The 17,860-nt window shown below is 52.3% G+C and overlaps 2 protein-coding genes across 3 annotated transcripts in view; one reads left to right on the forward strand and one right to left on the reverse strand.

Annotated features, from left to right (window-relative positions):
- Positions 1-1,217: 1,217 nt before the first annotated feature.
- On the reverse strand, positions 1,218-9,892 carry Tafa3 (TAFA chemokine like family member 3). Of its 2 annotated transcripts, XM_021196880.2 has the most exons (7): positions 9,663-9,892; positions 8,459-8,584; positions 6,851-6,948; positions 6,618-6,733; positions 5,827-5,976; positions 4,963-5,087; positions 1,218-3,514 (listed from the first exon to the last, which is right to left on the reverse strand). In XM_021196880.2, the coding sequence occupies exons 4-7, from the start codon at positions 6,730-6,732 to the stop codon at positions 3,503-3,505; spliced, it is 402 nt and encodes a 133-aa protein (XP_021052539.1). In that variant the 5' UTR covers position 6,733; positions 6,851-6,948; positions 8,459-8,584; positions 9,663-9,892; the 3' UTR covers positions 1,218-3,502. The 2 variants fall into 2 exon arrangements, with proteins under 2 accessions (XP_021052539.1, XP_029393731.1); XM_029537871.1 differs by lacking the exons at positions 1,218-3,514; positions 9,663-9,892 and having other exon boundaries at positions 4,887-5,087; positions 8,459-8,488.
- A 3,552-nt stretch (positions 9,893-13,444) lies between these two features.
- Ppm1j (protein phosphatase, Mg2+/Mn2+ dependent 1J) overlaps positions 13,445-17,860 on the forward strand; it is a 5,761-nt gene continuing 1,345 nt past the window's right edge. Inside the window, exons 1-8 of the mRNA XM_021196490.1 lie at positions 13,445-13,792; positions 15,037-15,157; positions 15,572-15,859; positions 16,099-16,211; positions 16,500-16,584; positions 17,013-17,131; positions 17,335-17,398; positions 17,558-17,665. Of these exons, the coding sequence (XP_021052149.1) occupies positions 13,470-13,792; positions 15,037-15,157; positions 15,572-15,859; positions 16,099-16,211; positions 16,500-16,584; positions 17,013-17,131; positions 17,335-17,398; positions 17,558-17,665 (1,221 nt within the window). The 5' untranslated portion in view covers positions 13,445-13,469. The remainder of the gene's footprint in view (positions 13,793-15,036; positions 15,158-15,571; positions 15,860-16,098; positions 16,212-16,499; positions 16,585-17,012; positions 17,132-17,334; positions 17,399-17,557; positions 17,666-17,860) is intronic.

Raw genomic sequence — 17,860 nt, forward strand, 5'->3', positions numbered from 1 at the left:
GGTCAAACAAAACAAAACAAATGCTGGAGTCCAATGCAGCCATCCATTTCCAGGTAGGGAGCGTTCACATTCAGAAGCCTGCAGTAAAACACTGTTGTAAAGACTGGCAAAAAGTTTCCACGGACTTATTTAGGTTTCGAGAGTCATGTGGCATCTTCACAATGACTCAAATATGGTGTCATAGCACAAAAATAGTCACAGGCGATAGTAAACCTAGCATATGTTTCAATAAAACTTTATTTGTAAAAAAATCCTCTGTACGGGACAGGAAGAACTTGGGGTGATCAAGACAGCGTCAAGGTCCTGCAAGGGTTTCCATTCTTTTCCTGTTGTGGTAGTGGTTGTTCCTCTTTTGACAGGATCTCTCTTAGGTCCAGCTTGGTCTCCATCTTACCATCCTCCTGCTTGCCTCCTGAGTACCTGGGCTATAGGCATGCGCCCTCACGCCCAGTTTGCCGAGGACTGACAACACTTCATGTTGCCTCCTCAGGAAAGGACCGGGACCAGTTCTCCTTCGTGTGGCATCAGCCCTGTTCAGTTTGGCTCTGTAGTTTGAAATTCTGATGTGGTGACGTCCACCCCTCCCCTTCTTGCTTCCCTGTGTGTATGTAACTGATGTGTATTTCCTGTTCTTCTTCCCTCTGGCCCTTGCTCTCACAGTGTTGGGCGATTCCAGAATGAGACTCTCACAGTTAAGAACCCTGTTCTCCTTCCAAGTTCCCATCTGTTCTGGGGTACAATGGGATGTACAATAGTGGAAAGAACTCTGTGCTGCGTCACTGAGCGGGGACATGCCAGCAGCTTGCTGTGTGACTTGGGGCAAATTACTTAACCTTTCTGAGCTACCCTCTCCCAGGCTGGCAAATCAAAGAGTTGGCTTCTAAACCCCCTTGCAACTATAATTCTGGTTTTAGGGAGCTGTCGTCTCAATGTGCAAGTCGATGTGGAGCTGTCTGGGGTCATTAATCAGGATGTCCCTCACAGACTCAGTGAAACTGCCAGGAGGTTAAGAGAAACCAGTCACATGATTTAATAGTTGCCGGCTTTCCTAAAGCCCGCATAGCTGAAGGGGTCCCAGCAAACCTCAGATGATAAGATGCTCTCGCCAAGGAGGGCGGAGGGAGACAAACGACTACAGGAACCCCTATGCTCCAAATAAACAAACAAACAACAAAAAAAACTAACAACAAAAACAAAACAAACAAAAAACCCTCCATTTATTTCTAGACTATTCTTTGCATAGCTACAAAACCTACACAGGTTTGGATTCAGTTGGATACAAATCTTGGGGGGTGGAGTTGGAGGTGGGGTTCTGGATCTTTTCTTGGCCAGATCTTTTTATGTGGTGCTTTCCTGGAAATATACAGATGCCCACTCAGCTGAGTTCACCCAATAAATCCATGGCTAGGTCAGGAGGGACAGAGGGGGACTCGGAAGACTTAACAATGAATTAGCAACTTTAGTGGGGGTCAGGGAAAGTGCAGAATCAGGACACCGAGGCAGGTGGGGGCTGGAGGAGGCTGGCAGCTCTCAGGAGCTTGTGACACATCATCTCTATAGTCTCCACTCTAACCCAGTTTGTGTGGATGACACAGGTGGGGTGCGGCAGGGCGGCTGACCCTGGGGTGACAGTGCCCAGGATAGAGTGAGCAGAGAGTCCACAGAGCTCTACACCCACCGACAGAACCTACCTTCGGGCCTCCAGGAAAGCAGGCTTTCACTGTCTGGCTCTGCTGAAGCCCTAACCTAAATAATTCACTCACACATCTCTCTCTGAGCATCAGGAGAAAAACAAACCCAGCCCAGCCCTGCGCTCAGGTTTCCATGGTACAGAGGGTGAGCCAAGAGGCTGGGAGGCCATCCCAGGCCTTCAAAGTCCCCTGGGAAGGGTCACAGACCTGACATGGGCAACAATGTGTTCCTTCCCTCCCTAGAGCTAAAGACGGCATTGACAAGTCTGTAATGTTTTTAAAAACAAAATGAAGCAAAACCACCCAACAGAGAATATGTCCCGGAGACTGAACACACCCTCTGGCCTCCACTCCTCAGTATTGAAGGAGACCACGACTGCCATTGACCCTTGGTGACTCTGGCCTGTGTGTGACCTTGCTACAAGCAGAGACTGACAGAGGAAGATAACATTACTGTTCATCTCATTTTGCAAAACCTAAATCAGGCCCTGAGGTGGGGTGATATCAGAGTTTTAATCAAGTGCACTGGGACACAGGCAGAGAGGGGGGCACGGAGACTCCAGTGTAAACTCTCGCTGATTTGCCTTCTCGGGGACCATCACTCAGGGTGGTCTCCAGCACACACTGCTCCTTAAGGCCTCGGTGATGAGAGTAAACCAGCTTGCTACTCCCGAGCCATCTAGGAGGCCAGCCTGCCCCTCTGCCCTCCGGCAGGCACCTATGGAGGGGGCTGGCTGAAGCTCCCGGTAGAGAAGAGGAGAGGGGGTGACACCTGACTGCTCACACTGCTTCTGCTGCTACGGGGCTGAGTGACCTCTGGGCTGTCACAGGGCCTGTTTGAACTTGGGGCACTGAGAAGCAGCTCCACTCTGCTGTGGGTGTATGGATGTGTATATAGTCTAGGTTTTTTTTGTTTTTTGTTTTTGTTTGTTTTTTTTGGGTGGGAGATCAGTGGCCTCAACCAAAATGCCAGTGGTCAAAGTCCCATCACCCAAGAATCACATTGGTGCTATCCAGACAGTGTTTGCTGGGTCTTACCGTCCAGATAAAATTGCCATGTAAGGCCTAGGCTGGAATCTTAACATCCGTGTTTTTGGAAGCCCAAGCTGTGAGATCCTGGGCAAACCATCACATCCTCTGTGACTCGGTTTTCTTGTCCATTCAAACAAGCAACCAAACACCCGGAGTTCAGGCTGGGGAGTGATTCTGACTGAGGTCCTGTCGATCCCACGGACAGCAAAGGATGTGCGCCCCGCCCTGTCTCTGCAGAGGTGTGCTGAAGAAGCCCTTCATCTCTACTTTCCAGTGCCGTCCAAAAGAGATCCCACTGGCTTGGCATCAGGGGACAGTGTTTCCCTCTCACATCTTAGCATCTTGCTGGGGATGCAGGTTTGATGATGGGAAGGTAATGGTGCGACCTCATAACTTTGTGTCCTGAGATCAGGTGGCTGAAGAGGATCTGTGTACATTTCGTCCACCCCACCCCACCACACCCACTGCAGGTAGCTCAGAAGCCGTGGTACCAAACACATTAAACTGTTGGAATTGCCTGTTATCCACTCCCTAACTTGACAAGATATTCCTTAAGGATAGGTTTGTGTGTTGGCTTTGTTCATAGGAGAACACAGGTCTCTCAAGTGCGTGGCCAAAGATCCAAGCGTTTCTGTTGAACAGAGTACTGCCCAAGGCCCTGGCAGGTCTATGTTACACTTGACAAGTGAGTCCTCCTATCTGCTGTCTGGTGACCGGAGGCCTTTCCTCAGTCTGGAGCTCAGTCAAGGCTGTCCTGCCTAAGCCGTGACCTCTAAGAGTTACCGCGTGACCTAGAAAGCAGATCATCAGCAGAGGAAGGTTTGAGAAAGCAATAGGGAGCCGGCCGTTGTAGCATGCCAGAGAGCCCCAGCATAGGCGAGTCACCGAGAGGTCACTGCTGCCAGTCTCCTAACGCCACCCAAGCTGAGCACCTGTGGCCTGGTGATCCATGCTGGCACCCGTCAGGCAAGCCTCACTGCCGTTTGCTTCTGAATCACTACAGGGATTGCAAAGGCAGTGATCTGCCTTTCAGGCCTGTAACAGTATGCCAAATGTCCCTGGCTCGGTGATAGGTCTCACGTTGCAAGTCTTAATAAACATCCACAGAATGGCTGTCCCCCTTTACTGCCTACAGACAGGCTGCCCTGCCTTTAGTCAGCCAACTGCCCCTTCCCCACATTTTAAGTTTTGTGTGTATGAGTACTGTGCCTGCATGAACATCTGTACACCACATGTGTGGTGCCCAAGGAAGCCATAAGAGGGTATTGGATCCTTTAGGACTGTGTTACAGACAGTACTAAGCTACCAAGGAGGTGCTGGAAATTGAACTTGGGTCTTCTGTAAAAGCAAAAAGTGCTCCTAACCACTGAGCTACCTCTCCAGCCCCCAAACCTTTCCCTGATAAAGTTCCTGGCTGGCATTGTGTGTTCTATGAAAACCTCCATGTTCCTCAGAGCCCTAGAAGTGGTTTTGCTTCTGTTTGTTAACCTGCTTGCTGTACGTGGTGGGGCTGCTGGGGGAGGGGGGGAGACACTGCCTTGGCTTGCCTGGAAATGTCACTCATTTGCACAGGTGATGGTGGCAATGACATGCAACTAATTAGCCACAGCACTCATGGAAAGGCTAAAGAGTTTGATAAAATGTTAATTACCCCTTGTTTTGTGGGCAGGTGGCAAGCTGTGACAATAATAATCTTCTTAGGTGCTGTCACTGAGGACAAGCAATCCGACTAGAGGAGGGCAGGCAGGAAGTAGGAGGGGAAGGGGTAGGAGTGGTGTAGGTGACAGGGGGACAGTCTGTGGTGAGGTGGCAGGCAGAGTGGTTACAGTTTCTGGAATTCAGATAGAAGGATAAGTTCCTCCCTGGTTGATCTAGGTAATTTTCTCAGTTCTCTACATTTTTTTCCCTTAGGTTTTTTTTTTTAATTTTCTGTTTTGTTTTGTTTTTGTTTGTTTGTTTTTGTTTTTTGGATACAGGTATCATGTAGCCCAGGCTAGCCTTGAACTCCTGATCTTGTTCCTGAGTGCTAGGATTACAGATGTGTGCCTCTGTGCCCTGCTCCATTTTGTTTTAAAAGGCCTGGTATTTTCTAGTAGTAAATCCATGGGAATCGAAGAGGAGAAAATCAAGGCAGGCATACCATCACCAGTAGCAGTGCCTGGCCCTCCAGGGTTCAGCCCCTGCGCTACCCCAGGTGAGGAAGGAGCAGGAGGGAAGGGTGAGCCATCTGTCTGGATACCTTGGTGGTTTTGACCTTGTGTCCACTGCTGCAGCTCCACCCTGACAGGTCCGGGAGCACCTTACATTCCTCCCCCAGCAGGCAGGGCTCCATCTGACACCACCACTTCTGCAGGACGATGGAGGCTGTGGGGCAGGAGGCAAGAGGCAGGTGTGGCTCTAAGGTCTGGGAGCACAGCACCGGTCACAGCTGGTCTATAAATGAGGTGTGTAGCTTCCTTCCCACCAACCGCAGGCGCTGATTACCACCTTCCCCTTGTGCTCCCCCTACTCTGGGCTATCCAAGAAGGCAGCACCATACACAAGCTGAGTACCGGGGTCTATCCCAGGCAACTTCATCACTGCATCACACCAAAGGGGGAGGAGGGCATCAAGCTAGGGGTGGCTGGCGTTCGCACAGAGGTACCATCCTCAGTGCCCTCCTTAGGGTATCCAAGCCACATCCAGACATGCATAAGCTGGCATGGGAGCTTGTGAGCACAGGCATGGGGGATGATCTGGATGCCACCAGAGCGTGAGAACACAGTGTGCACAGAAAGGAAGGAGAGTGGGTGGGTGGTGTCAGGGGTCACATTCCACGTGGAGCAGGTTGAGAATAACAGACGTGTGGAAGAGGACCTCCCTCGAGGAGTGTGCAGCCAGAGGAGCTGGCTGGAGGGGACAGGCCAGGTGGCAGGTATGCACAAGGCCTGTAACAAGAGCTTTCTTCCTCTGTGACACAGGGTGGACCATATCTACCCTCTTCTCCACTTGAGACAGGTAAGGTCAGCCTTAAGATAGCTATGAAACTAGACCCTCAGCAGATGGCGAGGCCTAAGTGGACTTTCTTATCTCTGCTCTGCCCAGGGCCTGGCCTCTCACTCACCGTCCACACAGGAGGGCTTTGCTCTGGTGGTGCCAGCCACCTGCCCGGACAGACAGGAGCATTTGACTGTCTGGGAGCGCTCCTCAATGCGGTTCCTGTTGCAGCAGCGATGCGCAGCAATCACCTCACAGGTGCCCTGCTTCACTAGGACTGATGCAGCCAGCAGTTACAAGCCCAGGAGACCCAGGCCTCCAACTCTGCCCTCCTCCCTCCCTCCCTCCTACCCTGCTGCAGGCCCTCAACTCCCTCCTCCTTGCTCATGGAAAAGTCATTTAAGAGAAATCCAGCGCTGGGACTGCAGCTCAGCGGTAGCGTTTTCTAGCATAGAGGTGAAGGCTGGGATCATACCTTCAACACACACTGTTCATGACTCTTTGAAAGCTGGAGTCCCACACCAGCCCCCACCTACCACTTTCTCAGGGTGAGGGCAAGGGCCCCAGAGCTTACAATGCTTTGGGGAGGATCATCCGCTTACAGAGGCTTTAGCCATCCCAGAAGGAAAACCCCAGAATTAGGCCAGGAGACTTAAGCCTCCACCGGAGGGCCTCACTGCAGAACACCTTCCCCCTGGAAGAGATGGTGCCAATGGGTCTTCCCGGGCCTTTTCTAGACTGGGTAAGGGAAGGGAAGAGGCAGTTTCCTGGGTAGTGACTGGAGAAGTCACATCTGCAGATTTTACTCTGCCCCAGAGATCTGCCTGCTTTGTGGGATGGGCTGGAGTGCCTTCTCGCTCTCCAGCCTTCCTGTAAAAAGCCCTTCCCTCTTCCCTCGTCTCACCACCTTCCCCAGACCTGCGGATGTTGGAGGTTGCAAGGAAGCAGAGGCGGGACGCGTCCACAGCCAGGCGAGGCACAGTGCGAGCACCCAGCTGCCTGAGCTCCGGTTGCTGGCGGGCCTCTCCGTCATTCTGTGGAGAGAAGTATACACACCCTACTCAGCCCAAAGCAGCCGCTCCCTCCGCTCCTGCACTCAGCCCCTTCTCTATGCCGCGCGCTAGAAGCCCAAGGTTAGGCAGGGTACAGACCTTGTCTCCAGGCAGCTTGCCTTGCAGCCGGGCGGGTGGAATGTCACTGTAGGATATGATGACCGACAGAGAGGGATCAAGGAACAGGAAGGCAAAGCCTGTGGAGGAGACATTTCAGAGATCTCAAAGAGTAAATTAAGGGCTGTGCCACGAACTGGGTGTGGTGGCTCACGCCTTTAATCCCAGCACTTGGGAGGCAGAGGCAGGCAGATTTCTGAGTTCAAGGACAGCCTGGTCTACAAAGTGAGTTCCAGGACAGCCAGAGCTAGAACAGAGAAATCCTGTCTCGAAAAACCAAAAAACCAAAAAGAACTCTTGAGCCGAACACTTCACTCACATGTTATCCTGCTGCATGAGAGATTGCTATGATCACTTGTAAATAAAGCTCCAAAAATCTGGATACAACCTGGACAGCCAGAGGGAGGGGCCAAGTACACCATGGAGAACCTGAAAATGCAGAACCCTCCAGATGGCTGGGAACACAGAGCAGAACAGAACACAGAGAAAACCAAAGCCATCGAGGAGTTTTGTAATGACATAGAGACTTTACTAAGAAACCAGTCTTACAGGATGGAAAAAAGCAACAAGTATGTGAGGGAGAGAGTGTGTGTGTTGCTTTATATGTATATACCTGCTCTGTTTGCCATTGAGAAAGGAAACTTTTTGCTTGGCTAGAAGTTGTAAGCAAGAAGATGAATGATTTTTCTCCCCAATTTCTTTTATGTGTTTAAGTTTCAAATCATGGGACTGTACTAGCAGTACAATTCAATCTGAACACAATTTAAATTTTTAACAGAAAGGAATGAAGGCTTGTTATTATGGCAAACATATTCCTAGCACTCCAGAAGCAACAGCAGACGGATCATTGAAAGTCTGAGGACAGCCTGATCTACGTAGTGAGTTCCAAGCTTAGCCAGGGCTCTGTAGGAAGACCCGGCCTCAAACAAACAAGCAAGCAAGCAAACACAAAGCACAGAGCTGAGGGGGATGGCTCAGTGAGTAAGGGCAACTGTGAGGACACCATCACAGATATAAAAAGCTAGACTACGTAAGAAGATTGCTGGACAGCCTAGAGGTAGAGTCAGTGAAAGACCCCGCCTGAGCGGAGCAAGGTAGCAAGTGACAGAGCATGGTGTCTCTGTCAAATAAGCCTCCTCTGGCTCTCACGTGGATGCAGACATGCACACACGTCATGCACACACGTGGAAAAGAATAAATAAATAAATGGAAGGAAGGAACACCACCCCCTCCCCCATTAGAAGTTGAAAGCCTTGCCCAAGGCCAGGGTCATGGGTCAGGACCCAGAAGCCTGCCCGAGGCTTTCTCTTCCTCCTGTCTTCTATGAACCAAGCAAGACCTCCAACATCTGTACCAGGGGTGGGTAAGAACCAGAGGGCAACCCGAAAAGTAGCAACACAAAGAAGCTGAGAGAAACTAGCCACAGAAGGGGACAGGAAGAGCCCCAGGAGGCCACGCATTAGCCTGGTCACTGTCCCCAGCAATTGACAGCACCGTTCTAGGAATACCAGGGGCCAAAAAGAAGGGTACAGCTGCTCCCTTGGAGGGGCAGTCTTCTCCTCAGTTCCCATCTCCAGATGTCTCGCTTACCGTCCCTGGGGTCTTCAGGCCTCCGCCTGTTCATCTGCTGGTCTCAGACTTGTTCCATCTGGATGAACAATGTGGAGGTTGGTCAGAATGGAGAGAGACCAGACCCCTGGAGGGGCTAAGAGGAAGCTTGGAAGAGAGTAAGAGAACAGGAGGAGCACTAAGGAACTCCAGCTTAGGCTGTTCCCAAGGCAAAGGCAGTCATTTCTGCTCTGGGAATCTGTCCTTGCTCCCCTACCCTCCTCCCTCAGACTATTGAGATCAGTGGGGGCAGTGACCCTGAGACCAGTGAATGGCTTTCTTTTTCCTAGGACTGAAGCAGGGGTGGGAGGGTCTAAGAATCAGTGCTGTCATCTTTCTGGTCTTGGGATAGAGCTAGGATCAGAGAAGGGTGTGGAATCTGCCAGTTTTGTCCCAGAAGAGACCCTTGGGGAAGAAGCTCCAGGTCTCCCAGTTCTGTCTCCCTCCACCTCTAACCAACCCATCCTGAGCCTTGCTTCCTGGACGCTTCTGAAACTGACTTAATTCTGCTGCTGTCTCTGAGCCCCACCTCAGAGGGCTAGCCTTGCCATGCAACAGGTCTCTGCACAGCCCACAAGAGCTTCTCCTCTCTCTGCCAAAGGCCTCTTTCCTCATTCAGTTCCCAGTGAGAAGTAAAACTGAAGCACACTGCTGGTGATCCCAGGGAGCGCCTAGAGAGGGGATTGCAGGTGGGGGTGGAAGGTGTGGTGTTGGTCCCCTGGGCATGGGTGTGTCCCCACACTTCTAGATGCACCTCCTTTCTCATAGGTCTTCTTTCTCAGGCTATGCCAGGAGCCCTCATTTTGACCATTGCAAATGCCACTTGTTCTTTTCTTGGGGACATCCTATTTCTGGTTGAGTTCTAACAGTGTCTGATCCAACGTGCATGCATTTCTCCTAGGTACTCCAGTGCTCAGAGAACCCGGGGAAGATGGGAGACTTGGGCTCTCTGGCGTTGCATTCATTCCCTCCTCGAAAGGTACGGGAGAAGGAAGTTTCTGGGATTTGTTCGTCAGCATCCACAGTCTGCCTCAGTTTCCTTGAGCTGTTTCCCCAATCCTCAATTCAGGCTAAGGTGAGGCTGGGAGAGCAGCCTCCATAGCAACAAGAGGTCAACGAGAACCTTTAATCTTGTTTTTGCTTACTTCTGTCCCCTCTAGCATCTATTCTTACTCCTGGTACCCACCTGCTTCACAGCAGTGGCCCGGGTTCAACTTTCTGGCCTGAGGTCCTCGCTGCTTCTGAGCCTGGCATCTAGACTCCCCAAAGCGGGCTCTCCGCGGGAGTGGCCAGCTTAGGTGTTGTCTGGTTTTGAGCTCTGTCCGCGATAGATCGTCAAAGTTGTTGCGCCCGAGGAGAGCAGGGGCTCTGGCTAAGCTGGAGTCCCCGGCTTAGAGCACCTGGATGCTCTGGTCCAGCACCCACCAGTTCTGCGGGGCTAGGCCGGGTCCTCACGAGCTTTCGGTCTGCAGGTTGAGGAGCGCGCAGCCGCTAGACTGGGAGTCGTTCCGGCTACTCCAGCCCTTGCGGGCACCGCCGGCTTCTTCGAGACTGTGTGGGGGCGCTCTGCGGGAAACCTGGGCACAGCTGGCCCGCAGCGGCCTCTTGTGGCGCAGAACCAGTCAGGAATAGAAGCCCACCGACTCTGTTTTCAGGGACAGTTCCTTGTGCAAAACACATCAATTACAGCAGGTCACTAAAGCTTTCAGGAATGTGGCCCCTAGTCCAGTGGTTTAGGGAGGTAGGTGGTATTTCGGGACGGGGGTGGGCGGTGCAGCTGGGAGTAGTGTTCACCTAGCCCAGCAGTAAGCTGTTACTTAAATCTGAGCTCATTAAATCTTACAATTCGGTTCTTCAGACCATGTTCAGGGTTTCACACCTGTAACCCCAGAATTTGGGAGACAAGGCAGGAGATAAGAGTGAGACCCTAGCTAAAACAAACAAACAAGCATACATACAAACAACAATAAAACCCAAACCAAACCAAACAACCCCCTAAACCCAAACAAACAAAGAGAAGCACAGAACGGGTAGGGAGACAGGAAGGCAGGGCTGCCTGAAAGTTTGAGGAAGTTTGGTCTGTATGGTTTACACAAGGTTCCAGACCAGCCAGGGCAACTTAGCCAGACCATATCTTCAAAGGAAAGAAAGAGAAAAGGAGGTGGTGTGTGTGTGTGTGTGTGTGTGTGTGTGTGTGTGTGTGTGTAAAATCCAGTTCTTTGTTAGTACAGTCAAGTGCTATTTAAGGTGCTTCCCAGGCGGGAGCGGACCACTGTATTGGAAAATTCTCAATTTTTGTTTTGTTTTGTTTTACCACAGGGGTTTCCAGCTGCCACCCAGGAGGGATAGTAAACACTTCCAGCACAGAAGTGCTGCCCTCCTGCCTGGGATGGCCAAGTGTAGTAGCAGGGTGGAGAACCAGGCTGCCAGGCTTCATGGGGAGGCTGGTGAGTTGCCTGGTGGAGAGTGGGTGTGACTCTCACCTTGGAAACCAGGTGATGCCAAGTTCCTAGTATCTTCATCAGAACGACACTCAATAGTCCCAGTAACAAAAATACAACAGGTTCATGCTTTGAGTTCATTAAACACTTGAGGGCAGACGTGTGCTGTGAACCTGTCTCTTCCCAGGAGAGGTGTATGTACCTGTTAGAGTAAGGAAGGGTTGGGAACATAATAGTGTGGGGAAAACAAAGAAGGAGCCTGCTTCTGGGCCCTGAGCATACAGCCCGGGACAGGGGTGGGGCTCTTCCCTCTCTTTCCCTCACTCCCTCTCTCTGGATCTCTCTTTCCAGGGTGCTGAGAATTGAATTCAGGTCATCAAGCTTGGCAGTAAGCACTATTGCCTGCTAAGCCATTCCCCCTACCTCTTTAAGACCAAGTCTCATTATGTAGCCTCAGCTAGCCTGTAATTTACTATGTAACTCAGGCTAGCCACTAACTTGTGATCATCCTGTCTCTACCTCTGCCTCCTAGGATTATAGATGTGTGCCACCAGGTTTGCTCTGAGAATGCCCTGTTCCTTCCCAGCTCCCCCTTTTCTTCTGTAATGGAGGAGTGTCATTCAGCTCCCAGCAGGGCGCGCATCTCACCAAAGTTTCCTGCTTTCTTCCTCCTTGCCCTCACTCTCTATTGCCTCGGGGAGAGGAATGACTGAAGAGGTCTGATGGTCTAGGAATAGGAGAGGGGTTCAGATGCATGAGTTTGGTTATGGATGGGAGCCAGAGTGGTTCCAGAGTTCAGGGGAGCAGCTGGCACCCCTGTCCATTATCTGGTACTGGAGTCCAGGGGTCAATAGGCCCCAGTTCTGTGGCCCATCTTTGCAGTCACATGGTGGATGCTGTGAAGAGCCCGGAAGCTGGGTGATGCCAAAAGGTGATAGATAAATTGACCCAGAAACACTGAATAATAAAACTAAAGCTTTTTTTTTTTCTCCAGTCTTTGGCTTCCCACTGTCACTATGCCATTATTAGACAGTTGGCTTCAGTTTTTCTCAAACAGGAAGAAAACACTCATAGTGGCAGGTTCTTTGTCCCTGGCTGCCTTTGAGTCTGATTTTATCAGTCCACCCCACCTCCACCCTGGTGATTTAATTTTTCTCTGCCCTGACCTTCCCCTGCCCCTAAATGCAGACCTAATTACAGCAAGTGTGTACTTTGAATGACCACTGTGGAATTTTTATTTAGAAGTGGAATATTTATTTATTTATTTATTTATTTATTTATTTATTTATTTATTTAGAGAAAGGAGGCACAGGTTAGCCCAGGATATGAACAGGATACACCCAGCTTGGTGCCCTGAGGTGGAGTCTCAGTTAAGAAAAGAAGAGTCTGTGGTTCCCTCAAGGAAGGGCCTTGAGTCTGTTAAACTGTGTGTTGTGGATAGATGAGGGAGCAGATAGTGATCAACTCTCTAAGCCCAAGTATAAGGACAGAATTCTTTCTGAATCGGTATAGTAATCCTTCCCTAGAGAGAAAACAGAAAAACAGCCCCTCTGTGTGAGTCTTAGTGGGCTTTCCTGCGATCCAGACACGCTTTTCGTCTGGCCTTTGTCTCCCCCTGGCGGTAGCTAGAGAACTTGCTCAGCATCGCTTTTCCGCTTGCAACCTCAGAGGGTGGGTGGGAATTTAGGAGTCCCGCTCCCGTCTGAGCCCTTTTCCTAGTCCAGAGAAGCCAGTATCTGTAGCAGGTTCTGACATGGGTATGAATCTCTACGTGGCTGCGTGAATCTTAGGCAAGTCTCATAAAAGAACAGGAGACTGTCTACTCCTACTTCATCTGTAAAATTTTGTGTAGTGACCTAACAACTAGACCGTGCCTTACAGAGGGCCCAGTGTGCAGCAAGCCCTCAATAATCGTATTTATTTACTATGTCGTTAGCCGTACTAACTGGCCAGTAGAAGTCTAAATATGGAGGTAAGTGGAATGGAAGTGACAATTGTTCTTTTGAACGTGGAGGTGACCTTTAGGGAGAATAGTGCCTTCGGCTGCCTGGTAGTCGGCTGCCTGGCCTGGTTAGCACCGCGACTCGCACCAGTTCTCTCTGCTCTCGATTCTGCAGCCCTAACCCGAAGTGTTGTCACATCAAACCCTTCACACCCAAGAGGGTGTTTCGCTCTGAAGTCATCAGCTCCATAATTCTCCCTACTTGCTGGCCCACCCCGAACCGAGCGCGAGGAGGCTGCCTCGCCCACCCTCGTCATAATGGGCAAATTCTAGCGGATTAAATCTAGCGGATGTCTAACTTACAGCACGGCTGAAATGTTTCCTTCGTTTCGCTTCCTTCCCCACAATAGACCCTTCCCCTCTGACTCTCTGGCGGGACAAAGCAGGGATGCGGAGAAGAAGAGGTGAGGAGCGGGTGGGGCTGTTCCCGGGTAGCCTGGAGCCTGGGGAAGTTTGTCAAAGACCAAGAGCGGGCACCGCCCACCTGGAACCCTAGGGGCGTGGCCTCTCGGGGGCGGGCCCACGACCGAGGGCGGGGCACGGAGGCAGCATGCTAAACCGGGTGCGCTCGGCCGTGGCGCACCTGGTGAGCTCGGGTGGCACTTCTTCCCAGCGCTCCAAGTCCCCAGATCTGCCCAACGCTACCTCAGCGCCTCCCGCCGCCCAAGAAATACCTAAGAGTTCCCGGGAGAAGCCTGGGAACGAGGTCGGCGCGCCCCAGAAGACCGCGGAGACTACACTTAGCTTCTCTCGACCCACCTTTCTGCAGCTGAGCCCCGGAGGGCTGCGGCGCGCCGACGACCACGCAGGCCGGGCTGTGCAAAGTCCCCCAGACACCGGTCGCCGCCTGCCCTGGAGCACAGGCTATGCCGAGTGAGCGCCCCGGGGCACCCAGACGAGAATGGGACTCTCCCATTTCCCGGGAGACGCATCCGGGCTGCTGGGATGCGTCCCCCGCCGCACGACGCTTCGGGAACCATCCCAGGAACCTGCACCCCTCCCAGACATCCCCGGACGGGGTGCAAATTCCACGACCTTCTTCAGGACCTTGTTCACCCTGCCCCTCGTCGACTCAGGACAGTCCCCACCCATGGAGGGCGCAGGGAGCACCGCCGAGGATGAGTTGGCGGGTTCCAAGTCGCGGCCGGCGGTTCACAGGCTAGGGGAGGGGAGGTTTGAGAAGGACTAGTTCCCTTTGCCAGCGAGATCGCGGGTGGAAAGACTCGCTCATCCGCTTCCTGGCCCCAGCGCCCCAGTTCCCTGTCCTTCTTACCGGTCCCCTCCCCCTCCACACCCAGAAATAGCCCGCGACACCAGAAGGCCTCTGGCTTCCCGGGCGGGGGAGGGGTCTGCCCGCAGAGTGCGAGGGTTCCCTTTGGTTATGGGTCTGTAGACAGATAGGTGCTGGTAGAGCACAGCCCGAGATCAGCGTACTCTCAGAACCTGTATATTTTAAAATCATCTTCGGGGAAAGCCAAGCCAAGTCACCAGGGAGATGGGGGCACTGAGGTCGTGGAGGGAGGTGGTGGGTAGCCTTGCACCTCCTCTCCTAGCTTCCTCCGTGGAAGGGGTTTGTAGCTAAGAGATTCCTGCCCAGTCCAGGTGGGTCTACATACCCACCTGGGCCGGAGCGCTTACCCACTCTAAGAAAGACCGGAACTTTCACTGGGTCGTTTTAGGATCAGGGTGAATGTGTGCATGAAGGTGAAGGTGCCATGAATCACTGTCTGAGCTGGTTGAGATTGGAGGTGGGATGTAGAATTTTGACCGGCAGGGGAGTAAAACTGTTCCTGTCTGGTCACTCCTACCCCCACCCCCAGCACCACCGTCCGGAAAGTCTCCTTGGCCAAGGATGGAGGAACTGAGGCAGGCAGTTACTGTTGCGGGCCTTACGATGAGGCTGTATGTTCTGCCGCCAGACAGTACTTCTTGCTGGCCCTGCCTTCTCTTCCCTCTGGCATGGAGCCCAGGCAGCTGTGACCTTTTTCAGCTTGGCCAGCAAGCAGGAGAGGGTGTGTGTGTGTGTGTGTGTGTGTGTGTGTGTGTGTGTGTCTAAGGTGGGGGTTATTCCAGGACCTAGTCTGGTGTCTAACCTGGTGTGGGACACTCTCTGGCAGGGTCATCAATGCTGGCAAGAGCAGGCACAATGAGGACCAGGCTTGCTGCGAGGTTGTGTATGTGGAAAGTCGGAGGAGCAGGAGCGGTACAGGGGTCTCCAGGGAGCCTAGCCATAACCAGGTAATACTCCATTCCCTTTCCCAATCTCCAGATTGGAGATGGCACCTCTCCCCAGGGGTTTCAGGCATTGGTTCTAAATGGGAGAAGTGTGGAGGTTCTCCCTCTGTCACAGAAGCCCTAAGTGGCTTCGATTTGATTAGTTCTGCTAGGAAAGTTTACTATTCCATTTCATATGTGAATGTTCATGCATTTATGGATGATTTAACTCATCAGTACTGACCTTTGTATTCTTCATATTTTGAACTTGGCTCCTCTTTCTCTTGACACAGTAGGCTGTGCATGAATAAGTGAATAGGTCTAAATTGCCTTGCTATCACACTCAGATCCCCCTTGTGATGGTTACATGGCTGCTAACAGGCTTGTCCTGCCCGGTCTCCCTCTATCCCTACTGACTTCCAACTTTTTCTTCACTAGGGCTTCTGCTTTTACTACTGGGGCCTGTTTGATGGGCATGCTGGTGGGGGAGCAGCTGAAATGGCCTCCCGGCTCCTGCATCGCCACATCCGGGAACAGCTCAAGGATCTAGTAGAAATACTTCAGGATCCCTTGCCGCCTCCCCTCTGTCTCCCATCCACCCTGGGAACCCCAGGAGTCTCCAGTTCTTCACAGCTGGTTAGCCCTCAGTCTTGTTGGTCTCCACAGAAGGAAGTGACCCATGACAGCCTGGTAGTAGGGGCCATTGAGAACGCCTTCCAGCTCATGGTGAGTGGATGGCCTGTGCCAATAATGTGCTAAGTAGGCATTCTAGTCAACACTGTGAGGTGGAGGTGGGTGGGTGAACCCTAGAATCCACACTGCCTTTGAGAGCCTGAGCAGAGCTTGGTCCTGTTACCCTATGTGGTCCTCTTCTCTTCCACTCTGGCTTGGAGAGGTGCTGAGTGGAGCAGGTGACTATGAGCCGAAGGTTTTCCTGTTCCCTTTGACCCTTCCTCACCTGGCAGGATGAGCAGATGGCTCGGGAGCGGCGAGGCCACCAAGTGGAAGGGGGCTGCTGTGCACTGGTGGTGCTGTACCTGCTAGGCAAGATGTATGTGGCTAACGCAGGTGACAGCAGGTGAGTGGGAAGAGGGCTTTGAGAGTGGCCTTAAAAGGGGTGCGCTGACACTCCCCAGAATGAGGGGAATGTGGAGAGTGAGGGGGTGGTGGGTTAAGTATTAAAGACTGCAGTGATCGGTAAGATGGTAGATATAAGGAAAGATTGGACATATCCACAGGGGACAGATTGATGAGGACCCAGGCAAGGCATCATCAGGTTCATTATGGGGAGGGCCTGTTCCTCCCACATGGAATTCTCCACTCAGACCGAGAAAGCCAGGTCCAAATTCTTTCTGTCTCTGGGCAGGGCCATCATTGTCCGGAATGGGGAGATCATTCCGATGTCCCGGGAGTTCACACCAGAGACAGAGCGCCAGCGTCTTCAGCTGCTTGTAAGCAGGGGCTGAAGTCCCTATCCTGGTCTTTCCTCTCTAGTCTCTCAAAGCTTCCCACTGGGAACTTCCTGGGAAGGTGCTGTGTGAACTGTGGGGTGCCGGGTGAGTTGAAGGGGTGATACAGCAGGAAGGAGCTTGGGCTGTCAGTGTAGCCCCAGGAAGGAAGTAGAGTCAGAGGTCTGGGTGAGAATAACAAAGGCAGGAGCAAGGGATGAATCCTACGTTGCTAATTGTGTGACCCCTGACAAACCCCTTACTCAATGGTTTGTTCTTCACAGGCCGCTGTGAGGGGTGAATGAGTCCATTCATGCTAATATTAGAGGAGTGTGTGGCCTGCAGTAAACTTTAAGGATCAGTTATAATTTAACAGCTATACGTTGGATAAGGGTTCGATAGGAATGAAATGGCCTCTTTCCCAACCTCAGGGCTTCCTGAAACCAGAACTGCTGGGCAGTGAGTTCACCCACCTTGAATTTCCCCGAAGAGTTCAGCCCAAGGAACTAGGGCAGAGGATGCTGTACAGGGACCAGAATATGACTGGCTGGTAACTTCCCTCAGAGCTGGGGCCGTTCCCATGGCAAAGCCACCAGTCCTTCACCAGCAATAAGCTGGAGGCCGGGTCAGGTTGGAGGTTGGCAAAGATGGCCACTCCTGGACGGGTTTGTGGCGGGGGGAGGGGGAGTTGCTGTTCCTAGGGGGAGGGGCTTTGCCATTGGTGTGACGCCTCCTCTACTCCTCCCTCCTCAGGGCCTACAAAAAGATTGAGGTGGAGGATCTCAGGTTTCCTCTGGTCTGTGGGGAGGGCAAAAAGGTAACCCCCCCCCCAGGTGGAGGTGGGAGAGGGCAGGGAGACCCATCACTGCTTGTCCAGGGAAGTGGAGGTTTCACCAGACAGTAGGTGTGGGAAGACTCTGGTTTCACTGAGTCTGAGAGAGGGACTAAAGAGCGGTGTCCTTTCTCATTTTCTCAGGCCCGAGTAATGGCTACCATTGGGGTGACACGGGGCTTGGGAGACCACAACCTTAAGGTCTGCAGCTCTACTCTGCCCATCAAGCCTTTCCTCTCCTGCTTTCCTGAAGTGAGCACACCCTCTCTTTCCTTCAGGAGGCTCCCACCTCCTCTCCTCCTGAACACCTCCAGCCCTCTCTTTCCTTCAGGAGGCTCCCACCTCCTCTCCTCCTGAACACCTCCTGCCCTCTCTTTCCTTCAGGAGGCTCCCACCTCCTCTCCTCCTGAACACCTCCTGCCCTCTCTTTCCTTCAGGAGGCTCCCA

The sequence above is a fragment of the Mus pahari genome, chromosome 4, assembly GCF_900095145.1.
Source record: "Mus pahari chromosome 4, PAHARI_EIJ_v1.1, whole genome shotgun sequence".
In the NCBI taxonomy this organism is placed as follows: domain Eukaryota; kingdom Metazoa; phylum Chordata; class Mammalia; order Rodentia; family Muridae; genus Mus; species Mus pahari.

Coding starts and splice junctions, on each gene's coding strand:
- Tafa3 (XM_029537871.1), bottom strand. CDS start 6,732: ATGACGGAGAGGCCCGCCAGCAACCGGAGCTCAGGCAGCTGGGTGCTC. Junction 5,977..6,617: donor GCAACCTCCAACATCCGCAG/GTCTGGGGAAGG, acceptor TGGCTGCATCAG/TCCTAGTGAAGCAGGGCACC. Junction 5,088..5,826: donor AAAGCCCTCCTGTGTGGACG/GTGAGTGAGAGG, acceptor CCTGCCCCACAG/CCTCCATCGTCCTGCAGAAG.